The sequence below is a fragment of the Acipenser ruthenus genome, chromosome 2 (genome assembly GCF_902713425.1).
Source record: "Acipenser ruthenus chromosome 2, fAciRut3.2 maternal haplotype, whole genome shotgun sequence".
Taxonomy (NCBI): Eukaryota; Metazoa; Chordata; class Actinopteri; order Acipenseriformes; family Acipenseridae; genus Acipenser; species Acipenser ruthenus.
In genome coordinates this window covers 98,326,679-98,344,721 of record NC_081190.1, presented here as the reverse complement: position 1 = coordinate 98,344,721, position 18,043 = coordinate 98,326,679, and the positions used below count along the sequence as shown (strand labels likewise).

Here is an 18,043-nt window from a genome sequence, read left to right as displayed (position 1 = left end):
TTTTTGCAAAGAGGGGGTGATAACCTATCTAGAGATAGCTTGATATTTAGTGAGCAAGCCGTCTAAGTGTGGTAAATGGGGCATCAAAAGACGTGCCCCCATGCGTTCTGTATTGGTTATAATGGACTACACTTTGGGGTGCTGCTGCTCGTGGGGTACGGCTTGCTCACTAAAATTGTTGGCGTTTTTGCAAAGTGGAGACGATAACCTATCTATGGATACCTCGATATTTAGTGAGCAAGGCATCTAAGGGGGTAAATGGGGCAAAACAAGCGGGTAATATAGGTTACCGCTACGCTGCTGATACAGATTTGTTGTTAATATTTTCTTTTTTTTTTTTTTTTTAAAGGAGGAGCGATTATTTTTTAAATAGTAGCAATATATTAATTGAGCAATATGTGTAAGTGTTAAAACACATAGAAAAAGGACACGCTGCTTTGTCAACTACATAAGGAACCGGGAATAAGTAACCAACTTCCAGGTGGTTTAATAGTTGGGATGGCATATTTGCTCACATTTCATTGTTTTGATTAACTAATCAAAAACTAATCAAATAACAAAAAAAAAACCCTGCCTCTATTTATCAAAAACCTCATCGAACAGACAAAAAAAGAATCAAATAAATAAAACACCTCTTATACAGGCGCATCACACAGAGCAAAGTAATCCACACACAGGCGGAGGGCGGGCGCGAACCTGGGACCTCTCGCACATTGCGCCGATACCGCTGTATTAAAACAGCCGGCTCTAGTTTAAGGAGCGTATCCCGCCTACCAGCCCTGCTGCTGCCTTCCCCGTGCACGCTACAATATTTGCTATGTACTGTATGTAGACAGTCTATATAATCAAAGAAAAAGGTAATGTAGGTACACAAAAATGAATAATTGATCCAAAAAAAATCAATTATCAGGACTTTTTTTTTTATCAATTCATATGTTTACCTACATTACCTTTTTCTTTGATTATAGCTGCCTACATACTTGCCAACATCTGGAAACTGTTCAGCGGGAAGCTTGTCTCCGGGGAGGGGGATCATACGCATCATACACATGGGAGGAGTCATACGCAAAAAACAGTCATTATCATATAATAGACGTATCCCCCCCCCCCCCAACTCAACACGACAGGCCCATCATGACAGTAAAAATAGACATAATGAAGCGTTCTTACCTTTGTATAAGTTAGATGTGTCGGCTGCACGAAGACCGCAGCGTGTGGTTTTCACTAACTCTACTGTGCAGAATAAATGATTTTGGTAAACATCGGGACTTTCTTCCTATGCAGCGAGACGCGGGACATTTGCTAGGAAATCGGGACTGTCCCGACCATATGACATGTATGTGTCTATATAACACATAAGGTATTCCATTGGCTTGTATGCAATGTCCATGCCGATATCTTTTGAAAACAAGACAGCCCCATACATAAGCATTGCACTTTTTAACTATTAGACGAAATACTTATAGAATCTACATTTACATCTTTAGATTAAATTATAATGATTTTTTTTTTCAAAGAAAGAAAAGTTAATTATTGAGATGTTTTGAGAAATGCAGTCAACAATACAGCCTCACAGAAACAAGCCAGTTTCCAAGCATGCTTTGAATTGGTTTTATTTGTAATCACATGATGTGAAGTGTCATATGACATGGAGACGGACACGCTCATTTTTGACTCACTTTCCCGGCGTGATAACTTTACCATTGTACAGAAGTTGGAGTGAAGCTTGGATTTCGGATTAATTGCTGTTGTCTTATTCACAATTAAACAGCTCACTCAAAATGAAGAGCTATCATCTGTTATGGTGTCCATCTTTAGCCGCTGCTTACTTGTTCGGTAAGTGATGTTTTTTTTTTTTAATGAAAACTTTAGATTTCTTTTCAGGGCTGTAGATGCATTATTCAAAAAATATTGTAATAAATAAATAAAAAAATAAAATAAAAAAATAAAGTTTATTTAAAAAATAAAATGGTAGGACCGGTAACTAAACAACACACAGATGGTAAAACCAGAGAGGCTTCCATTGATATAGAGCAGTTTTGTAGCTGGATACGGTACTAACCTTGTTTCGTTTAGTCTTTACGTTACTAAAAAGCAGTGTGGTAGTCTCCACATGCTGGGTAAATTAACCCTACATAAAACGCCACCGTGAAACGAACTAAAAACTGCTTTATTGCTTTGACCCTTATGTGCGATGTAACTTACACCCTCTCTGAACTGTTGAGGCCATGCAGTAAATGAGGCTGACATTTCAGCTACAGTTTTGAATATTTAGTGAAAAGTTTACCAATGCACACTTTACATTTAGTCCTTAACCCTGACTAATCCTCCATCAAGACTCATGTGGGGCACGGTAGTCTCTGCCGGAATTAGGCAGTTTAGTGTAATACGAAGTTCTCAGTAGGTACACAAATAAACTTTAAAAATAAAAACACATAGTCTATTTTTTATCTCAACGTTTATGGAGATTTCATTTAAATATTTTGGAAGACAAATATGTGTCTACCTCTTCGTTAAAAGTAGTTTACGATGTTAATCAAGGTAATAGAAATGATACAGGTTTTAAAACGTTAAAATTGTTTATTACATTAACTGTCACATACAAACACTAGCTTTCAAGAAGTATCTTAACCTCGTAATTGCTTTGTGTGTGTGTATATGTATATATATATATATATATATATATATATATATATATATATATATATACTTATGCAATCAATTATTTTCTGTTTTGTATTTGTAATTAATTTAGAACAATTTGTAGATTTTATTTTTCACTTTGATATTATGGACTTTTTTTGTGTTGATCAGTGGCAAAAACTCCTAATTAAATCCATTTTGATTCCATGTTGTAACACAATAAAATGTGGAAAAGTCCAAGGGGGGTGAATACTTTTGAGAGCCACTGTATATAGTGCTGAGCATAAAAATAAACTTATCACTTATATTTGAGCATCAAAAGAAACTTATCACGTATATTTGGATAAATTACAATAGATGTGATCGTAAAATGACAAACTCTGGTTTAGAGCAGGTGCAGTGACTTTTTATTGTGCTGATTAACAATTGATATCATGAAGATGCTGCAAAATGATCTGTCGATCTTGGACAGGTGTTGTGACTCTTGGTCTCCCAGTTCATGGCCTGTCATTGACAGAGTGTGTCTGGTTATACCGTCTCGCCAGGTTTGAAATTGCTGGCTGTGTGCACCCAAGACGGCGAGCCACAGTATGCTGCCCTAGTCCAGCTTCCAACATGCCGACTGCACAAAGGCGCTGCTCTCTTGACAGACGTGGCATATTGTTTTTTTTCTTTATTGCTTTCATTCAAGCTTGCAATTCAACAGCTGAAATCACTCCATCTCCAATGTCCACTCCATATCCAGGGTGCATATGCTTCAGTCATAGTCACTCAAATGTGTCATGATCAAGGGTGAATGATCGAGTGATTAAAAAGAAACCAAAAAAAACCAAACCAAAAAAAATAAAGTATTTATTGTCATAAAGCTGGAGAAGGATACAAGAATAGTTCCAAGCATTTGAGTAACCGAGGGGCAGCAGTGTGGAGTAGTGGTTAGGGCTCTGGACTCTTGACCGGAGGGTTGTGGGTTCAATCCCCGGTGGGGACACTGCTGCTGTATCCTTGAGCAAGGTACTTTACCTAGATTGCTCCAGTAAAAACCCAACTGTATAAATGGGTAATTGTACAGGATTCAAGTACGTCTTGTTTTCAGTCACAGGGTTCAGATTGCCTGAGTTACTGTTTTATTTATTTTTTAATTGAATTAACCAGCAGTGAATAGGAGAATGCAGCAGACGCAGAATCATTTTAATGAATATCATATTTTCAAGATTATGGTATATGAAAAAGAGTTTGCTTTTTAACCTGATTTATGTAATAAGTTGGACACACACCTTTTCTGGCTCGAATATAAGGTGGTTTAGCAGGTCATGCCTTTCACCTGTGGAGTACTTGGTTCAGATGCAGGTGAGGTCCATAGCAGGGTGGCAGAGTGTCCAAAATCTTCGGGGTACAGACTCCAGACATTCCAGAACCAAATCATCATACATTTTTAATTAACAAAAGACCAATGTTACTATTTTTATAACCCCTTCGAATCTGATAAGAGATTCGATGAGCTGTGCAAAAAATAGCTAAGAAAAGGGTTTCCGGTGGCAGCTGTTGCTGATCCTGACATGAGAATGTTCTTGTCGGCTCTAAAGAAGTCATAGCTAGAAGAAAATCTTTGGGTCCTTCAGTGTGTGTGTGTGTGCAACTATTCTGCAGCCCTGGTCCATAGTCAATTCAGTTTGCTGATGGACAGTGGTCCACTTTAAATAACAGTTATAAGTTGTTGTCCCTTCAGTAACTTTGCTTTAAAAATCCACCACAATAAGTTTGTTAGATTTTGACACATTTGAACAGCAAGTACAACTGTAAATTAGATTGCATGAGAACATTGCACAGTGTTCTGATAGCCCTAATTAAACTCTGAAAAACTGAGAACAAAATTAACCAGATTTGTAACACAAGTTCTGTTGCTAAATAACTTGAATGCTTAGGAAAAGCCCATTACTGCCTAACCCTGAGGCTTTGATGAAAATCACATGCTTGTGACTAACTTTGGCAACACAGATGAATACAGTACAAAACACTGGAAACAACAGTTGAACCTGGCAGAAGGTCATTTATCCAGGGGGGGGCATTTCAGAGATGCTTCCACTCTGTCAAAGGTGTTCTAGGCAATGATTTGACTGTTTAACAGAACCAAAGGGTTAAAATTAAATGTGTATATATTTGTAATTTGCAATCGGATAACCCAGGCCAGGCACCTGGTGAGTTTGAGCCAACTCCAACAGGGCTGACATTTGTCTCAGTATGTTATTAAAGACATGGATTCCTTTTTGTACAATCCTGAGAGAAATGCCTCCTTCATTTGCATGTCATTTATAAAATGGAAACGGTTAATGTGCTAGATAGCATTGTGGCCTGAATGTAGCAGTCTCAATGAAATACTGTTTTTAGCTAACAGTAATTAGTTGCCTGTAGATCTGTCTCCCATGATTTCTTGGAGGGAGACATTTTTTTAATCTAATGAAAAAATAAAGCTGAGCGTCTAAGTACTGTATAAACCCACATATCCAGCTGATAATTACTAGATTTTAAACTAATGCTCTGCTGTTGCAGTCTGTGATGTATTGTAAATCTATGTTAACAAGCTTTTTTTTTTTTTGGTACCAATATACTAATAGTACACAGTGCACTTTCCTGCACACACTTTAGCAGGTCCCCAGTCTTTCCTTTTGTGTTGACAATCTATATTTGAACTTTTAATAAAAACAAAATAAGAGTTATTTATTCAGCTTGTCTGCTTTGTTTTCTCACAGGAGTAGCGCTCAGTCAGACCACAATCGGCCCCTCGGTTACAAACACTACAGACACCAGTGACTCTTCATTGACCACCGTCCTTCCTCCTGCCTGCGGTGCAGTGAACATATCATCCTGTGTGGCATGTGCCCCAGGAACCCGCTACAACAATGGTGAAGAGCGCAGCTTTACTCACTTTGTCCTTGACTAATGCAGAGTATCAAACAGTAACACCAGGATGTATATCTGGACAGAGGTTTTCAGTGAATCAGTTCAACAATAAAGGTCTATTTTTAATTATTTGAACGGAGACTTGCAACCTACTGTATGTGTGATATTGTACAAGAAAGTTTGGTAATGCATAATATTGTGTGTTGGCAGTTTGACTTGTAATTGCTGGCAGTTGTCGGATCTACTTGCTAAACGTGTTTGTATCTCTCCTGATTTCAACACACAGACACTCTGAACTGTTCTTGCTGTTCAGCCTCTGGCCTGTGTGAATCTCAGGGAGACTGTCTGCCCTGCCCCCGAGGGCTCTACCAGCCTGTAGCAGCCCAGGAGTTCTGTATCCCCTGTTCACAGGGCTTCTACACAAAGTAAGTGCACCTGCAACTTGATTTTCTTGTGATTTTTGTGCTATTTGAAGGTGAAGGACACTGCCGGCATGAGTCGTGATGGCTTCTCCACTCGCACTTCTGTGAATGAGCCTACCATAATACTGACCTGAACATTCTCTGCAATTCCATCCTGGGCCTCTCTTAACAAGGCATGACAATTGTGCACCGACCTATGGTGGTTTTGTGATGTTTATTAGTCAGTCAGTGTTCATGGTTATTGAGGTGGGATGGGGGTTGTATTTTGGACGCTCCAAGTGTTTATGGTTTCTGTTGATCAGTGGTCACTGTTGAAGGGTAGTCTGTGACATTAGACCATTAAAACGGAATGTAGTGATTTTTTAAAAGGTTCCTTCCAACAGTATCTCCTCTTCAGCAGTAAATGAGGGAATTGAGATTTCAACTTACTGTTTTTAAGGAGTCCTTAAAATGAAGTTTTATTAGTTTGGTTTATTGAACATGTGCTCTTGGGTTCAGTGTTCTCATGTTGTGTGTTTATTTTTGTTGTCATCAGTTCAACAGGAAGTCTGGTGTGTCAGGCCTGTCCACCAGGCTTTTACACAAACGCCACTGGGACCGCTGTGTGCAAAGGGTGTGCACCAGGTATTGTAATTGTTTAAACTCTATGCATTTGTCCAGTGTTTTTTTTATTTGTTCTCTTTTCTGCTCATCCTGCACGCAAAACGTATAATACCCAGCTATCTAAAATATAATCATAGTTATGATTTATAGACAAAAGTGGGATTTATCCCACAAACTGGAATGCTTGTGGAATGTTTCTTTGTGGACTGTGATGTCAGATGGTTTTGCTAACTGATGTCACAAGAGATGGTAGTGAGTGAACAGAGTTTTGGAACCACTAAAGCTAAAACCTATTTAAAAAACTGATTGTATTTTATCTCTGATCACTCAAACTGTGGTACAAAAAGACAAGGCTTGATCAAAGGGTTTTTAAAGAAAGCTAATCCACCGCAGCACAGAGACAGTTTGAAATAAGGTAGAGAGAGACTTGGCACAGATGGTCGGAAACACTTTCTGACCAAGAAACTGGTGTAGCAAGTGTATTGAATGGACAGTCCAGCCATGCTGTTGCTGAAGAGCCATTGGGATCCTTTAAGACCAGGGATTAAATGAAGTTCTGGGATCAACCAACTATTGGTAAACAGAATGGGTGGGCTGAATGGCCTCCTGTTATTCAGAACATTATATTCTTATCCAATTAAGATGAAACCGGGTTAGGACAGCAGTGACGAGGGGATGTAAGTTGGTAACTTACCACTTCTAATTGCTGCAGTATCACTGAGACATTTGTACCTTTTTTATTATTTTTTTTAGGTTATTACACATCTCAGCAAAATGCGACCTCGTGTGAGCCTTGCCCAAAGGAGACATTCTGCAAGTAAGTGCAGAAGACAGTTAAAAGGGGAGATTACCAAGAGAAAAACCATGGGGACATGCTGTTAGTGTTCAGCGTTTAGAAATGTCCGTTGTGTGCCGCGCTTACACTGTTGTAAATGTGGGAGTTTTTCTGAGATAATATCATACACTCTGACATGCTGGGAATTCAAGTTCTTCCTTGTTGTAATCGGACAGTATGTAAAACTGTTCAGCAAAACATTGTTTGCACAAATTGTGGTATAAACAATTTAACTGGATTGTGATTAAGCTGACAGCGCAGGGTCTAAGAAGACACATCACAGAACATGGGGAGTTATGTTATTGAATACCAAATACAAATGTCTTTGTTGTGAAAAGTGTGTTACTATTTTACTACAATTTTCTATTAATAAAGGACTGTTGTGTAAAGACTCATGACCGGTATATGATTACGTTATCTTGGTTTGAAGCAAAATACAAGACTGTAAAACACAGCAAGTTATAAGTATCAAGTTAAGGACGTTGTTATGCTAAGAACAGGGTTTGTTTTTAATTGGAAGTTCAGCGTGGCGTATTGCATCATGTGACGGCTATCCCCTGTTGCAGTATGTAATCCAGTGAAAATGAAGTTGAATCCTGATGGGTGTTTCCCCTCCCCCTTCCTCTTCAGCACTTCAAGCTGTGTGCGGTGCCGGGAATGTCCTCTCGGGAAGGAGTCTCTGCAGATCGCCTCTATAGAGTGTACACCGTGCCGGCCAGGTAACCAGCATGAACCACCGCCAACAAGAACAGCCATTGATGAAAGCACCACTTTTCTGACAAGACTTCCCAAAGTTCCATTCGATTAATTTGGGTAGTATAGCATTCCAGATTTCACTAAGTAGGCAGCATACATAGGCCAGGATGATTGTGTGCTGTGTATGACTGCCCACTAGTCTCATTTCAGTTGTGATATAGATTGATTTAAACTCTGGTCTCCAGAGGTGAAAGACTGTTGCATTTATCAACTGCCCTTGACATAGGATATGTACATTCCTTCTAATTGTGATTTTTTTATTTTATATAACTTGGTGAGGACTTTCTTCAGAATATATCCCAAAACCTGTGATTCTGATATATATATATATATATATATATATATATATATATATATATATATATATATATACACAGACGTGCTCAAATTTGTTGGTACCCCTCCACAAAAAACGAAGAATGCACAATTTTCTCTGAAATAACTTGAAACTGACAAAAGTAATTGGCATCCACCATTGTTTATTCCATATTTAATAGAAATCAGACTTTGCTTTTGATTTTTTATTCAACATAATATTGTAAATAATAAAACAAATGAAAATGGCATGGACAAAAATGATGGGACCGCTAACCTAATATTTTGTTGCACAACCTTTAGAGGCAATCACTGCAATCAAACGTTTTCTGTAGCTCTCAATGAGACTTCTGCACCTGTTAACAGGTAGTTTGGCCCACTCTTCCTGAGCAAACTGCTCCAGCTGTCTCAGGTTTGATGGGTGCCTTCTCCAGACTGCAAGTTTCAGCTCTTTCCATAGATGTTCGATAGGATTCAGATCAGGACTCATAGAAGGCCACTTCAGAATAGTCCAATGTTTTGTTCTTATGCATTCTTGGGTGCTTTTAGCTGTGTGTTTTGGGTCATTATCCTGTTGGAGGACCCATGACCTGCGACTGAGACAGAGCTTTCTGACACTGGGCAGTACGTTTCGCTCCAGAATGCCTTGATAGTCTTGAGATTTCATTGTGCCCTGCACAGATTCAAGCCACCCTGTGCCAGGCGCAGCAAAGCAGCCCCAAAACATAACTGAGCCTCCTCCATGTTTCACTGTAGGTATGGTGTTCTTTCTTTGGAAGCTTCATTTTTTCGTCTGTGAACATAGAGCTGATGTGACTTGCCAAAAAGCTCCAGTTTTGACTCATCTGTCCAAAGAACATTCTCCCAGAAGGATTGTGGCTTGTCAATATGCATTTTAGCAAATTCTAGTCTGGCTTTTTTATGTTTTTCTGTCAAAAGTGGAGTCCTCCTGGGTCTTCTTCCATGGAGCCCACTTTCGCTCAAAAAGCGACGGATGGTGCGATCAGAAACTGACGTACCTTCACCTTGGAGTTCAGCTTGTATCTCTTTGGCAGTTATCCTTGGTTCTTTTTCTGCCATTCGCACTATCCTTCTGTTCGATCTGGGGTCGATTTTCCTCTTGCGGCCGCGCCCAGGGAGGTTGGCTACAGTTCCATGGACCTTAAACTTCTTAATAATATTTGCAACTGTTGTCACAGGAACATCAAGCTGCTTGGAGATGGTCTTGTAGCCTTTACCTTTACCATGCTTGTCTATTATTTTCTTTCTGATCTCCTCAGACAACTCTCTCCTTTGCTTTCTCTGGTCCATGTTCAGTGTGGTGCACACAATGATACCAAACAGCACAGTGACTACTTTTCTCCATTTAAATAGGCTGAATGACTGATTACAAGATTGGAGACATGTGTGATACTAATTAAAGAAACTAATTAGTTTGAAATATCACTATAATCCAATAATTTATTATCTTTTCTAAGGGGTACCAACAAATGTGTCCCGGCCATTTTAGAATATCTTTGTAGAATAAGCAATAATTCATCTCTTTTCACAGCTTCTTTGCTTTTATTCTATGACATACCAAAGGCATGCAAGTATACATGATAAAATAGCTTTTAATTTCATCATTTTTCAGGAGGAATGAAGCATTATTTCAATGAGCTGTAAGGGTACCAACAAATTTGAGCACGTCTGTATATATTATAGAGAGAGAGATATAGAGATGGATATATACACCAATTATAGACTTGCTGTTAAACTTCGTAATGACATTCATTTTGATATTTGATAAGAATATCATAATCTTGAGATTTTATGAAGGCATTTGTCCAGGCATAGCAGTTTGATCCATTCCTGGTTTTACTCTGAGTTTAACCCTTTGCGGTCCATTTAGTAATTGCGTGTCAGGCACGCCAGGTCTAATTAATTTTCACACGCGCAGTTAATTTTAGACGCGCTGTTTAAAAGTATTTTTTTTCACAGTCAAACAGGTTTAAATGGCCCTGCATATCAACAAAGCACTCACTAGGCATCTCCAGCCCCGCCCCACCCTTTCGTTTGCTATAGCGTTCACCTATGTAAGAAATAAATAATAATAATAGTCGTACATACCGCTCGATCATCTCCGGATCACTCGTTTTATCACCAAACTCCTCAATAATGCGATCCAAGTCATTATTTTATTACTATAACATCTCAAAAAAGCTCTGCAAATGTCCGTGTTCTCTGTGCGGTGATTCAGTAACAGCCAACTTGTTTACTTACGGCCGCCCCCGTTATCTGATACCTGATACCATGTATGACTATTCATGAGATACACCTTTTTTTTTTTTTTTTTTCCGACGCTTTTTGTCGCTCCCACTCGGCAATTGAATGGTTTTCTCGGCTTTTTCCGGAGAAAAAACGACTAGACACCCGTTTTTTGCGTTGCTATAATGATGTCGGACCCAGTCCGACAAAGGACCTGTGAGGAATAATTGCAATGTCGGACCCAGTCCAACAATGGACTGCAAAGGGTTAATAAGACACCCCTGAGCTTGTTACCTATACGCTGGTTCATCGAAATTGTAGTGAAACTGCTATGCTGTCTGTCAATAAGTATGTCACACTTTTTCTACATGTGCATACTGTTTTCTTTTATATTTACAGCTGTGGCGTCTGGGATATGTCTCTTACTGTCGTACTAGTTTTTCTTCAAGCATGATGAATGAATGCAATACAAGAGATCTCTGTCCTTAGCTCAGGTGGCATGACCTCTGGCACTCCTGTGATTTTCGAGTAACTGCACTGAGCTTTCCCAGCGCAGGCTGCTCTGCCTCCAGACTCCAGCTCTTTCATTGTTGTCATTTCCTCTCCTGCAGGTATGCACAGGAGTCCTGAGGAGAGCATGTGCCAGATCTGCAGTGTCGGCTATTACCAGATCAAGTGGGGGCAGGAGAGGTGTGAGATGTGCCCCGAGGAACACTACTGCCCTGTGAGTGTCTCTCTGTTCCTCTGTGCTACATCATGAGCAGGGGCTGAGAGAGAGAGAAACGCATTCATGACCAGCATTGATAGGCATAATGTAGTTGAGGCCAGGTTCAAAATAGCTCTGTGCAATCTCCAAACACTTGGAAACAAGAGCAACACAAAAAGTCTTGTTTTGAAATATCAGATCACTACAGTTACAGAACCACCACAGCAACACCCATGCACGGAATGTTTCTTTGTGGACTGTGCTACGGGAGCGAGGTCACATGCTTTCAGTTTGCTAATTTAGGTCACAAGAGATGATAGGGAGTATACTGAGTTCTAATTACTGAAGCTAGCATCTTTCTTTTTGAATTAACAAGTGACATGAAAATCAGTTGTACTGTGTTTACACATACAAGTCTGACCTGAGTCTGCTAGCTATAAAGATTCTTATGAGTTAAAGTTCTTGTTTACACTCACCTAGCTCTGAGTCAGCTGTACACTCAGACCCTCGGATAAAGCACGTGACCTCATGCAATCAACACACAGACACACAGAAACACAGCGTAGAGAACTCATTCTAGTATGTTTATCCTGAAAAAAGTATTGTATTTAGGTTCTGTACATTCTAAACATATTGTATTTAGGTTCTGTGCATTCTAAACATATTGTATTTAGGTTCTGTACATTCTGGAGAAAAACATCCAAGGACTATGAGTATAATGTCGTTGGAAGATCAAGGGATTTGTGAGGCATAAGGGGGTCTTGGAAGTAGCCTGATGCCAAGGTGGCACTGCGACTATTTGGTTTCCAGTGCTAAATGTACAAAAACATGTTTGAACCACATGTTCAGTTTATTTTCATTGCTGATATGAAGCAGCAGCTGAGGGGCAACACGTTGGTATTTAAAATTGTATAACTTTCTTCATGGGGTCATTATGCATGATCCCCCAACCCCGAACTTTAAATGGGTCGAGCCACCAGCTCCCCAGAATTTGATCTCCCCTACTCAAATGCGTTTGTCACCACCTTGTTTAATTCAAACCAGGGTTATTTATATTCCGTCCCTTTCCAGAGCCCTGACGTGAATCCGATCAAGTGTCCGAACGATGCCTTCTGTCCTGAGGGCAGCACCTCGCCTGGATACTGCATGGAGACCTTCTTCAGGAAGTCTGGAGAGACGTGTGAGCTGGCGCCCGCCTCCATCGCTCTGCTGGTCATCGCAGCCGGAAGTGAGTGCACCCAGCGGGGCCTCCTTTTAAAGTGACTGCAGCTAACAGAAAATCTAACCTGCTCTGCACTTCCATTCGTTACATAGGTCTCCAATGTGCAGTGTTGAAAGATACACATGCTATAGTTTCATTTTAAAACATGATATCTGCTACTACAATTGTCCCCACCCCTTAAACCTATTTCCTGTCATTAGCCAACCAGCTGCTTCCCCTGATGACTGGCATGCTTCGAGTAAGTCATCGAAATAGAAGTTTTAACCTAATGTACAGTAATACAGCACCAGATGTCATGAGTTACAATGCATATTGTATTACTTGCTATAACATGTGGTTGTTTGTTTATTTTGTCAGCTACAACCACTGTAATACACACTGCAAAGCAAAAGTATGTGCTGTATATTATCTTGTAGAGATCCTTTTAAAAGGAAAACATAAATGATTAAACAAAAAAAAGACTGTTATTGCAACTTTAACTGTATTCAGTCTTTTAAACAGAACAAAGAGAACTCTGTCAATGTCAGATGTTTGATTAAAAATGTAATTGTAGTGTGTTGATCAGTGAGCAGTATTGATGACTTTCTACACAAAGTATTAAAAAGCGCTGAGAACGATCTTCTGAGTTCACATCGGTGCAAGTGGAGGTGGCGCAGTGTAACCTCCCCCACTCCAGATCAGCTGTGATCTAAACAACTTTTAAAGTTTCTTGATTGTAATGAAGGTTGATTTAATACTTTGTGTGTGTGTGTGTGGGATTAGATACCATGTTCTACAGCTATTGTTGACTTGCAAGGTTTTTACTCCTCGTGATGACATGAGAAGTTAATGTCGGTTGTTTCCCGTTTTCCCGCAGTGGCGCTCCTGTTTGTGATCCTGCTGATCCTGAGGCGGAGGAAGGAGTCTGACACTGAGCTGGCCGTGTCGCGGGCCCCGCTGCTGTGTAAGGACCGGCCGCTGGGCCGGGTGTATGGCATGGCCTGGGACTCCGAGCCTGTCTACGCTGGCTGGTAGAATATGAAACATGTTCCCCAAGCTCTGGAGCATTTTTTTTTTTTTTTATATATAAAAATAAATAAGTTAATATCTCTTCCGAATGCCTGGAACAAACCGAGACCCACACGACCACACGAGAGATTTTCTTTGTGAAGTTTTTTGCAATAAGAGAACTGCAGACTGTAACAACACTTACTGTTCTGTAAATGGTTGCATTCTGAACTTACCCTCACCTTGTAGTTTTTTTTTGTTTTTTACTGTGACTGCACTGAAATACCACTCGAGTCTTAATCGTGTCAGTTCTGAACATTGAATTTTGAGTGTTATTGTTTCTAATGTGGAAGTCATTTTAAGCACCTTGTTTTTTCAAAGTTCCTGATTTAAAAGTGCTTGCCTCTTTATTTTGTATTTTATTTATTTTTTACACCTAAGAGCTGCAGTCTCTTAAGCTATGCGTGTTTGCTTGAGTGTGTGTTTGAACAGCTGATAAAAACATATTTTGTGCTTGACTTTAGACATGGCATGCCTGTTTATTTCCAGCAATATAGATTTAATATAAATGTAAATCTATAAAATTACATTCCCTTTTTCTAATCCATGGCTGTTCTGTTCAGAATTAAAACACTACTACCTAATTCAAATGTTATCGGCTCTCTTGCTTAATTCCAGCAATTCCTGTTTAACTGTGATAAAGTGAGTCGTGCAGTGAAATAAAAGTGCATTTATACCAGAGTACCGTCCCCTTCCTCAAAGAATTCCACCACCGGAGCAGAGCTCATTTAAGAACCTGATTGCTTGACTCGCTGGCTCATATTTTCCCTGGCTATAGTTATAGTATACAGTAACTATGGGTTTTTATTTTTTAAATGTACACTTTCCCTGTTTGTGGTTAATTAAAAAAAACCCAGCAAGTACCTCAACAGTATTTATTTTGTACTTTCAGACTAAATCCTGTATGGATGTGTTGATAGGTTATATAGGTAGAGCTCTGCTGTTTCAAGGTCACAACATTGTCTGTTTTCATCCTAATATGTTACAAGGTTTAAAAAAAAAAAAAAAAAAAAAAAGGATTTGATTTTTTCCCCGAAGAGTAGTTTGTTTATTGCATCCATGCATGCTTTGCCTCAAACAATCATGTAAAAAAAAAAAACCCATCACCACCGCACCGACTTAAATGCAGGAAGAATATGCTTGATGGCAACAAGGCACAAGCGCATTCAAATCACACAACCAGGCTTTTCCCTAGTAGCCAGTTTAGATAAACTGAACATGTTCATAATTCAAGTTTTTGGATGCAGGGTCCTGGAACGCATTTGAATGAAGCCAGTACTAAAAATATATATAATATAATATATTATAAATAAATCAAAACATCCACTAAAATCATCCTGCAAGATTATTTTACAAATTTAGTCTTCCAGCAACTTACTTAATTAGCGAGAAGTTATTTTGTTTCTTAATTGCTTATACATGTATTCTTATACTGCATGTACAGGGCGCCCTCTTTAATTTTGTTACCTGACTGAAAAAAAAATCATAAAATATTGAAAAAATGAAATAAGTGAAGGGCCCTTGTACCAGGCAGATGCAGGTTCTACCTGTACCTTACACATTTTTTTAATATACTTTGCAGGATGTCATTTGTCATTTTTGGGATTCTGTAAAATATATTTCAATATTCATCCCAGTTAGTTTGCATTGCCTTGTTCCATCAGTTATTTGGTCATCCTGTGCCCAATAACTGCCAAATGGACAATTTCATGACGCGCGCCAGTGTGTTGGCAATATGGAATCGGGCGCTGGCCCACAAACTTCTGAGCCTCTGCTTAACACTCCCAAATGATAAAGGATGCATGTACAAAATGGGACAGTTTGTGTACACAGTGAATGCACATTTATTTTAAAATAGAAAATGTACAAATTGTAAATCTCTAAAAAATAAATTCAAAAAAATAAAATAAAGTGTTAATGTATGCCTGAAAACTACTGGCAGTAAAAACTCAAACTAGAGGAATCCACAACTGGAAAAAACCTGAACATTGAGGTTTCTGGTTTGAAGGTAGAGTGGTTTCTGCCTGAGTGGTGCTTCCTGCAGCATACCGATTAAAAGCAGTTACAATATTGTACAGATACGTACAGTATATAAGAGTTATTGATCATGCATGATTGGGCATGATCCCGTGTTACACAGTCAGTACCGATTTCACTCCTGGTGTTTCTAATTCAAGAAAGCAATCCTGACCTTCTTTATGCACCCCATTGCTTGTTCACTGTTAACCTTAACTACAACTAGAGTTCATTTTTAGAGACCTTATTCCCAGTACCCCAACTTAAAATGACCCCAGGTAGCTTTTCTTAACATGTGAATTCATTACTTGTGTACAGAGCAACCACGACCATATTCATGAAGCATTAGCTTACCATAAACACAGGGAGAGAAACAAACAAACACAAATATTTAAAATAAAATAAAAATATTGGTTTAGGAGGTTCCCCAACACCTCCAGTGGAGAAATCTACTGTGCACGTTCCTTTGGACTGTGCTATTTTAGAAAAAAATAATAATAATAATTAGGAGCCACAGCCTCAAGAGAAAGAAATATTTAGTCAAATCCAAATTTATAAAAAAAAAACAACAAAAAAACCTTAATTCTCATCCCTGCATTTACTGATGCACTAATGCAATGTGAAGATAGCTGCCAAGCCCCTATGTGGAGTGAATCCCAGCTGCTTATGATACTGTACCAGTGTTCTCACAACAGAAGTGCTTTCAGAGAGATATCGGAAGAATTAGCAGCAGGCTGGTCACTGCTGACAGAGTTTGCTAGAATCACTTTGAAAAAAGTCATGTGTAAATAAACTTGACATGAACAGATTACTAAAACGTTTGTTTTCTTTTTAATATTAGTTTCACTGCAGTAGGGATGTCTGGTAACCCTGAACAAGTATTGCAAAAATGTTTCCTACTATTCTTCATAAAGACCAGTTGAGCTACCAAAAAAAAAAACAAAAAAAAACTACAAACAATTAAAGTATTACTATAACTTAAATGTAAACTCCACCAGGACAGAAAGACAGAAATCAAGAGCTACTAATAGTGTCTTTTTTTGTTTAAAGATATTACAATTCTTAAAACACTGTGATCAGCTGGTAAAATGTTTATGCAACTCTAAAAACTTCCAGTCTTATTTATTATTATGGACTTAAATATATACCTCTACCGTATTATATTTTCCAGAAAAAAGTTTGTTAAATAAAATAATTCAAGTGTAAACTGTAATGCTGTAAAGTTGAAGCTTTTGTTTCCCTTTAGTCTGTGCTTACCACAGTTGAGTATCAGTGCAGATGTATTCATTTAATTTATTTTTTAAACCAGATTTGTTTCCCCTGAAAATACAGTAAGCTGTACAGTACTGATAAACATTCACTGTGGGAAGTGGTGTGTTTTATATGTACAGAATAGTGTTAGCAGCTTGGAACTGCAATTAGTCTCTCTCCCACTCTATAGTGCTCAGCCTAAGCTTTTTCTGGAGTTCCTGGTTGGCTTGGACTTCCCAGTTGGCTTCTCTGACAGTGGTTCTGGTTCCTGTTCCACAATTTCCTGAGTGTGGCTTTGGACCAGATCTTCGTGTTCAAAGCAGCGTAGCTGTTCATCTATTGGTGACTTGCACAGCGCCCCCTCCTGGTGCTCTTTACAGAAGGAGTTTGGGCAGATCTGGCAAAAGGCTACAGAGTTTTTCCCACAGACATCGCAATGGTGCCACGGGCAGTTCCATCGCCCTGCCAAGCAAACAAACAGACACATCAGGCAAGTGCTCAACTGCTGCTGCCAATTTCTTTATTTTAATGGACTATTAACACATTTAGTTGAATGGTAATAGTCCCTTGTAATATTAACCTGTAGAACTCCTCTTTTTTCCCCTCTGGACACTTATCACTCTTCCTTAAATGCACTTTACTTGCTCTTATCTGCCCCCTATTTTACTGCATTTAATCCTGTACTTTAGAGTACTGTAATCTGTCACAAGTTATTTAATCTGTAGTATTTTGTATGTAATTACATCCTGATGTAACTATCACTGACACTGTTATCTGCTCCGTTATTGAATCGTATTTTGTCATACTTTGTCAAAGTCATTGTATTTTTATCTTGTTCTTAATTGTATTATTACTTGTACTGTGATTCTTGAAATGTATTTTTGTTTACGACTGTAAATCACCCTGGATAAGGGCGTCTGCTAAGAAATAAATAATAATAATAATAATAATAATAATAATAATAATAATAATAATAATAATAATAATAATAATAATAATAAAACACATTTAATTTTTAGGTTGCGTCCTGCAGAGGTGTAATGAAAAGAAGCACACATGATATGGCAAAAGCAGGAATAGTT

The 18,043-nt window shown here is 38.7% G+C and overlaps 2 protein-coding genes across 2 annotated transcripts in view; one reads left to right on the top strand and one right to left on the bottom strand.

Moving 5' to 3' along the window:
• The first annotated feature begins 1,537 nt into the window (after nucleotides 1-1,537).
• Nucleotides 1,538-14,375, top strand: LOC117408472 (major surface trophozoite antigen 11-like). Its single transcript, XM_034013474.3, has 9 exons — nucleotides 1,538-1,836; nucleotides 5,391-5,543; nucleotides 5,828-5,966; nucleotides 6,499-6,587; nucleotides 7,320-7,383; nucleotides 8,032-8,120; nucleotides 11,331-11,443; nucleotides 12,497-12,653; nucleotides 13,504-14,375. Exons 1-9 carry the CDS (start codon nucleotides 1,782-1,784, stop codon nucleotides 13,659-13,661), a joined length of 1,017 nt encoding a protein of 338 aa, XP_033869365.1. The 5' UTR covers nucleotides 1,538-1,781; the 3' UTR covers nucleotides 13,662-14,375.
• Nucleotides 14,376-15,509: 1,134 nt separating this feature from the next.
• Nucleotides 15,510-18,043, bottom strand: part of LOC117408614 (histone-lysine N-methyltransferase NSD2-like) — a 69,347-nt gene continuing 66,813 nt past the window's right edge. The window contains exon 23 of the mRNA XM_034013767.3: nucleotides 15,510-17,423. Within this exon, the coding sequence (XP_033869658.3) occupies nucleotides 17,155-17,423 (269 nt within the window). The 3' untranslated portion in view covers nucleotides 15,510-17,154. The remainder of the gene's footprint in view (nucleotides 17,424-18,043) is intronic.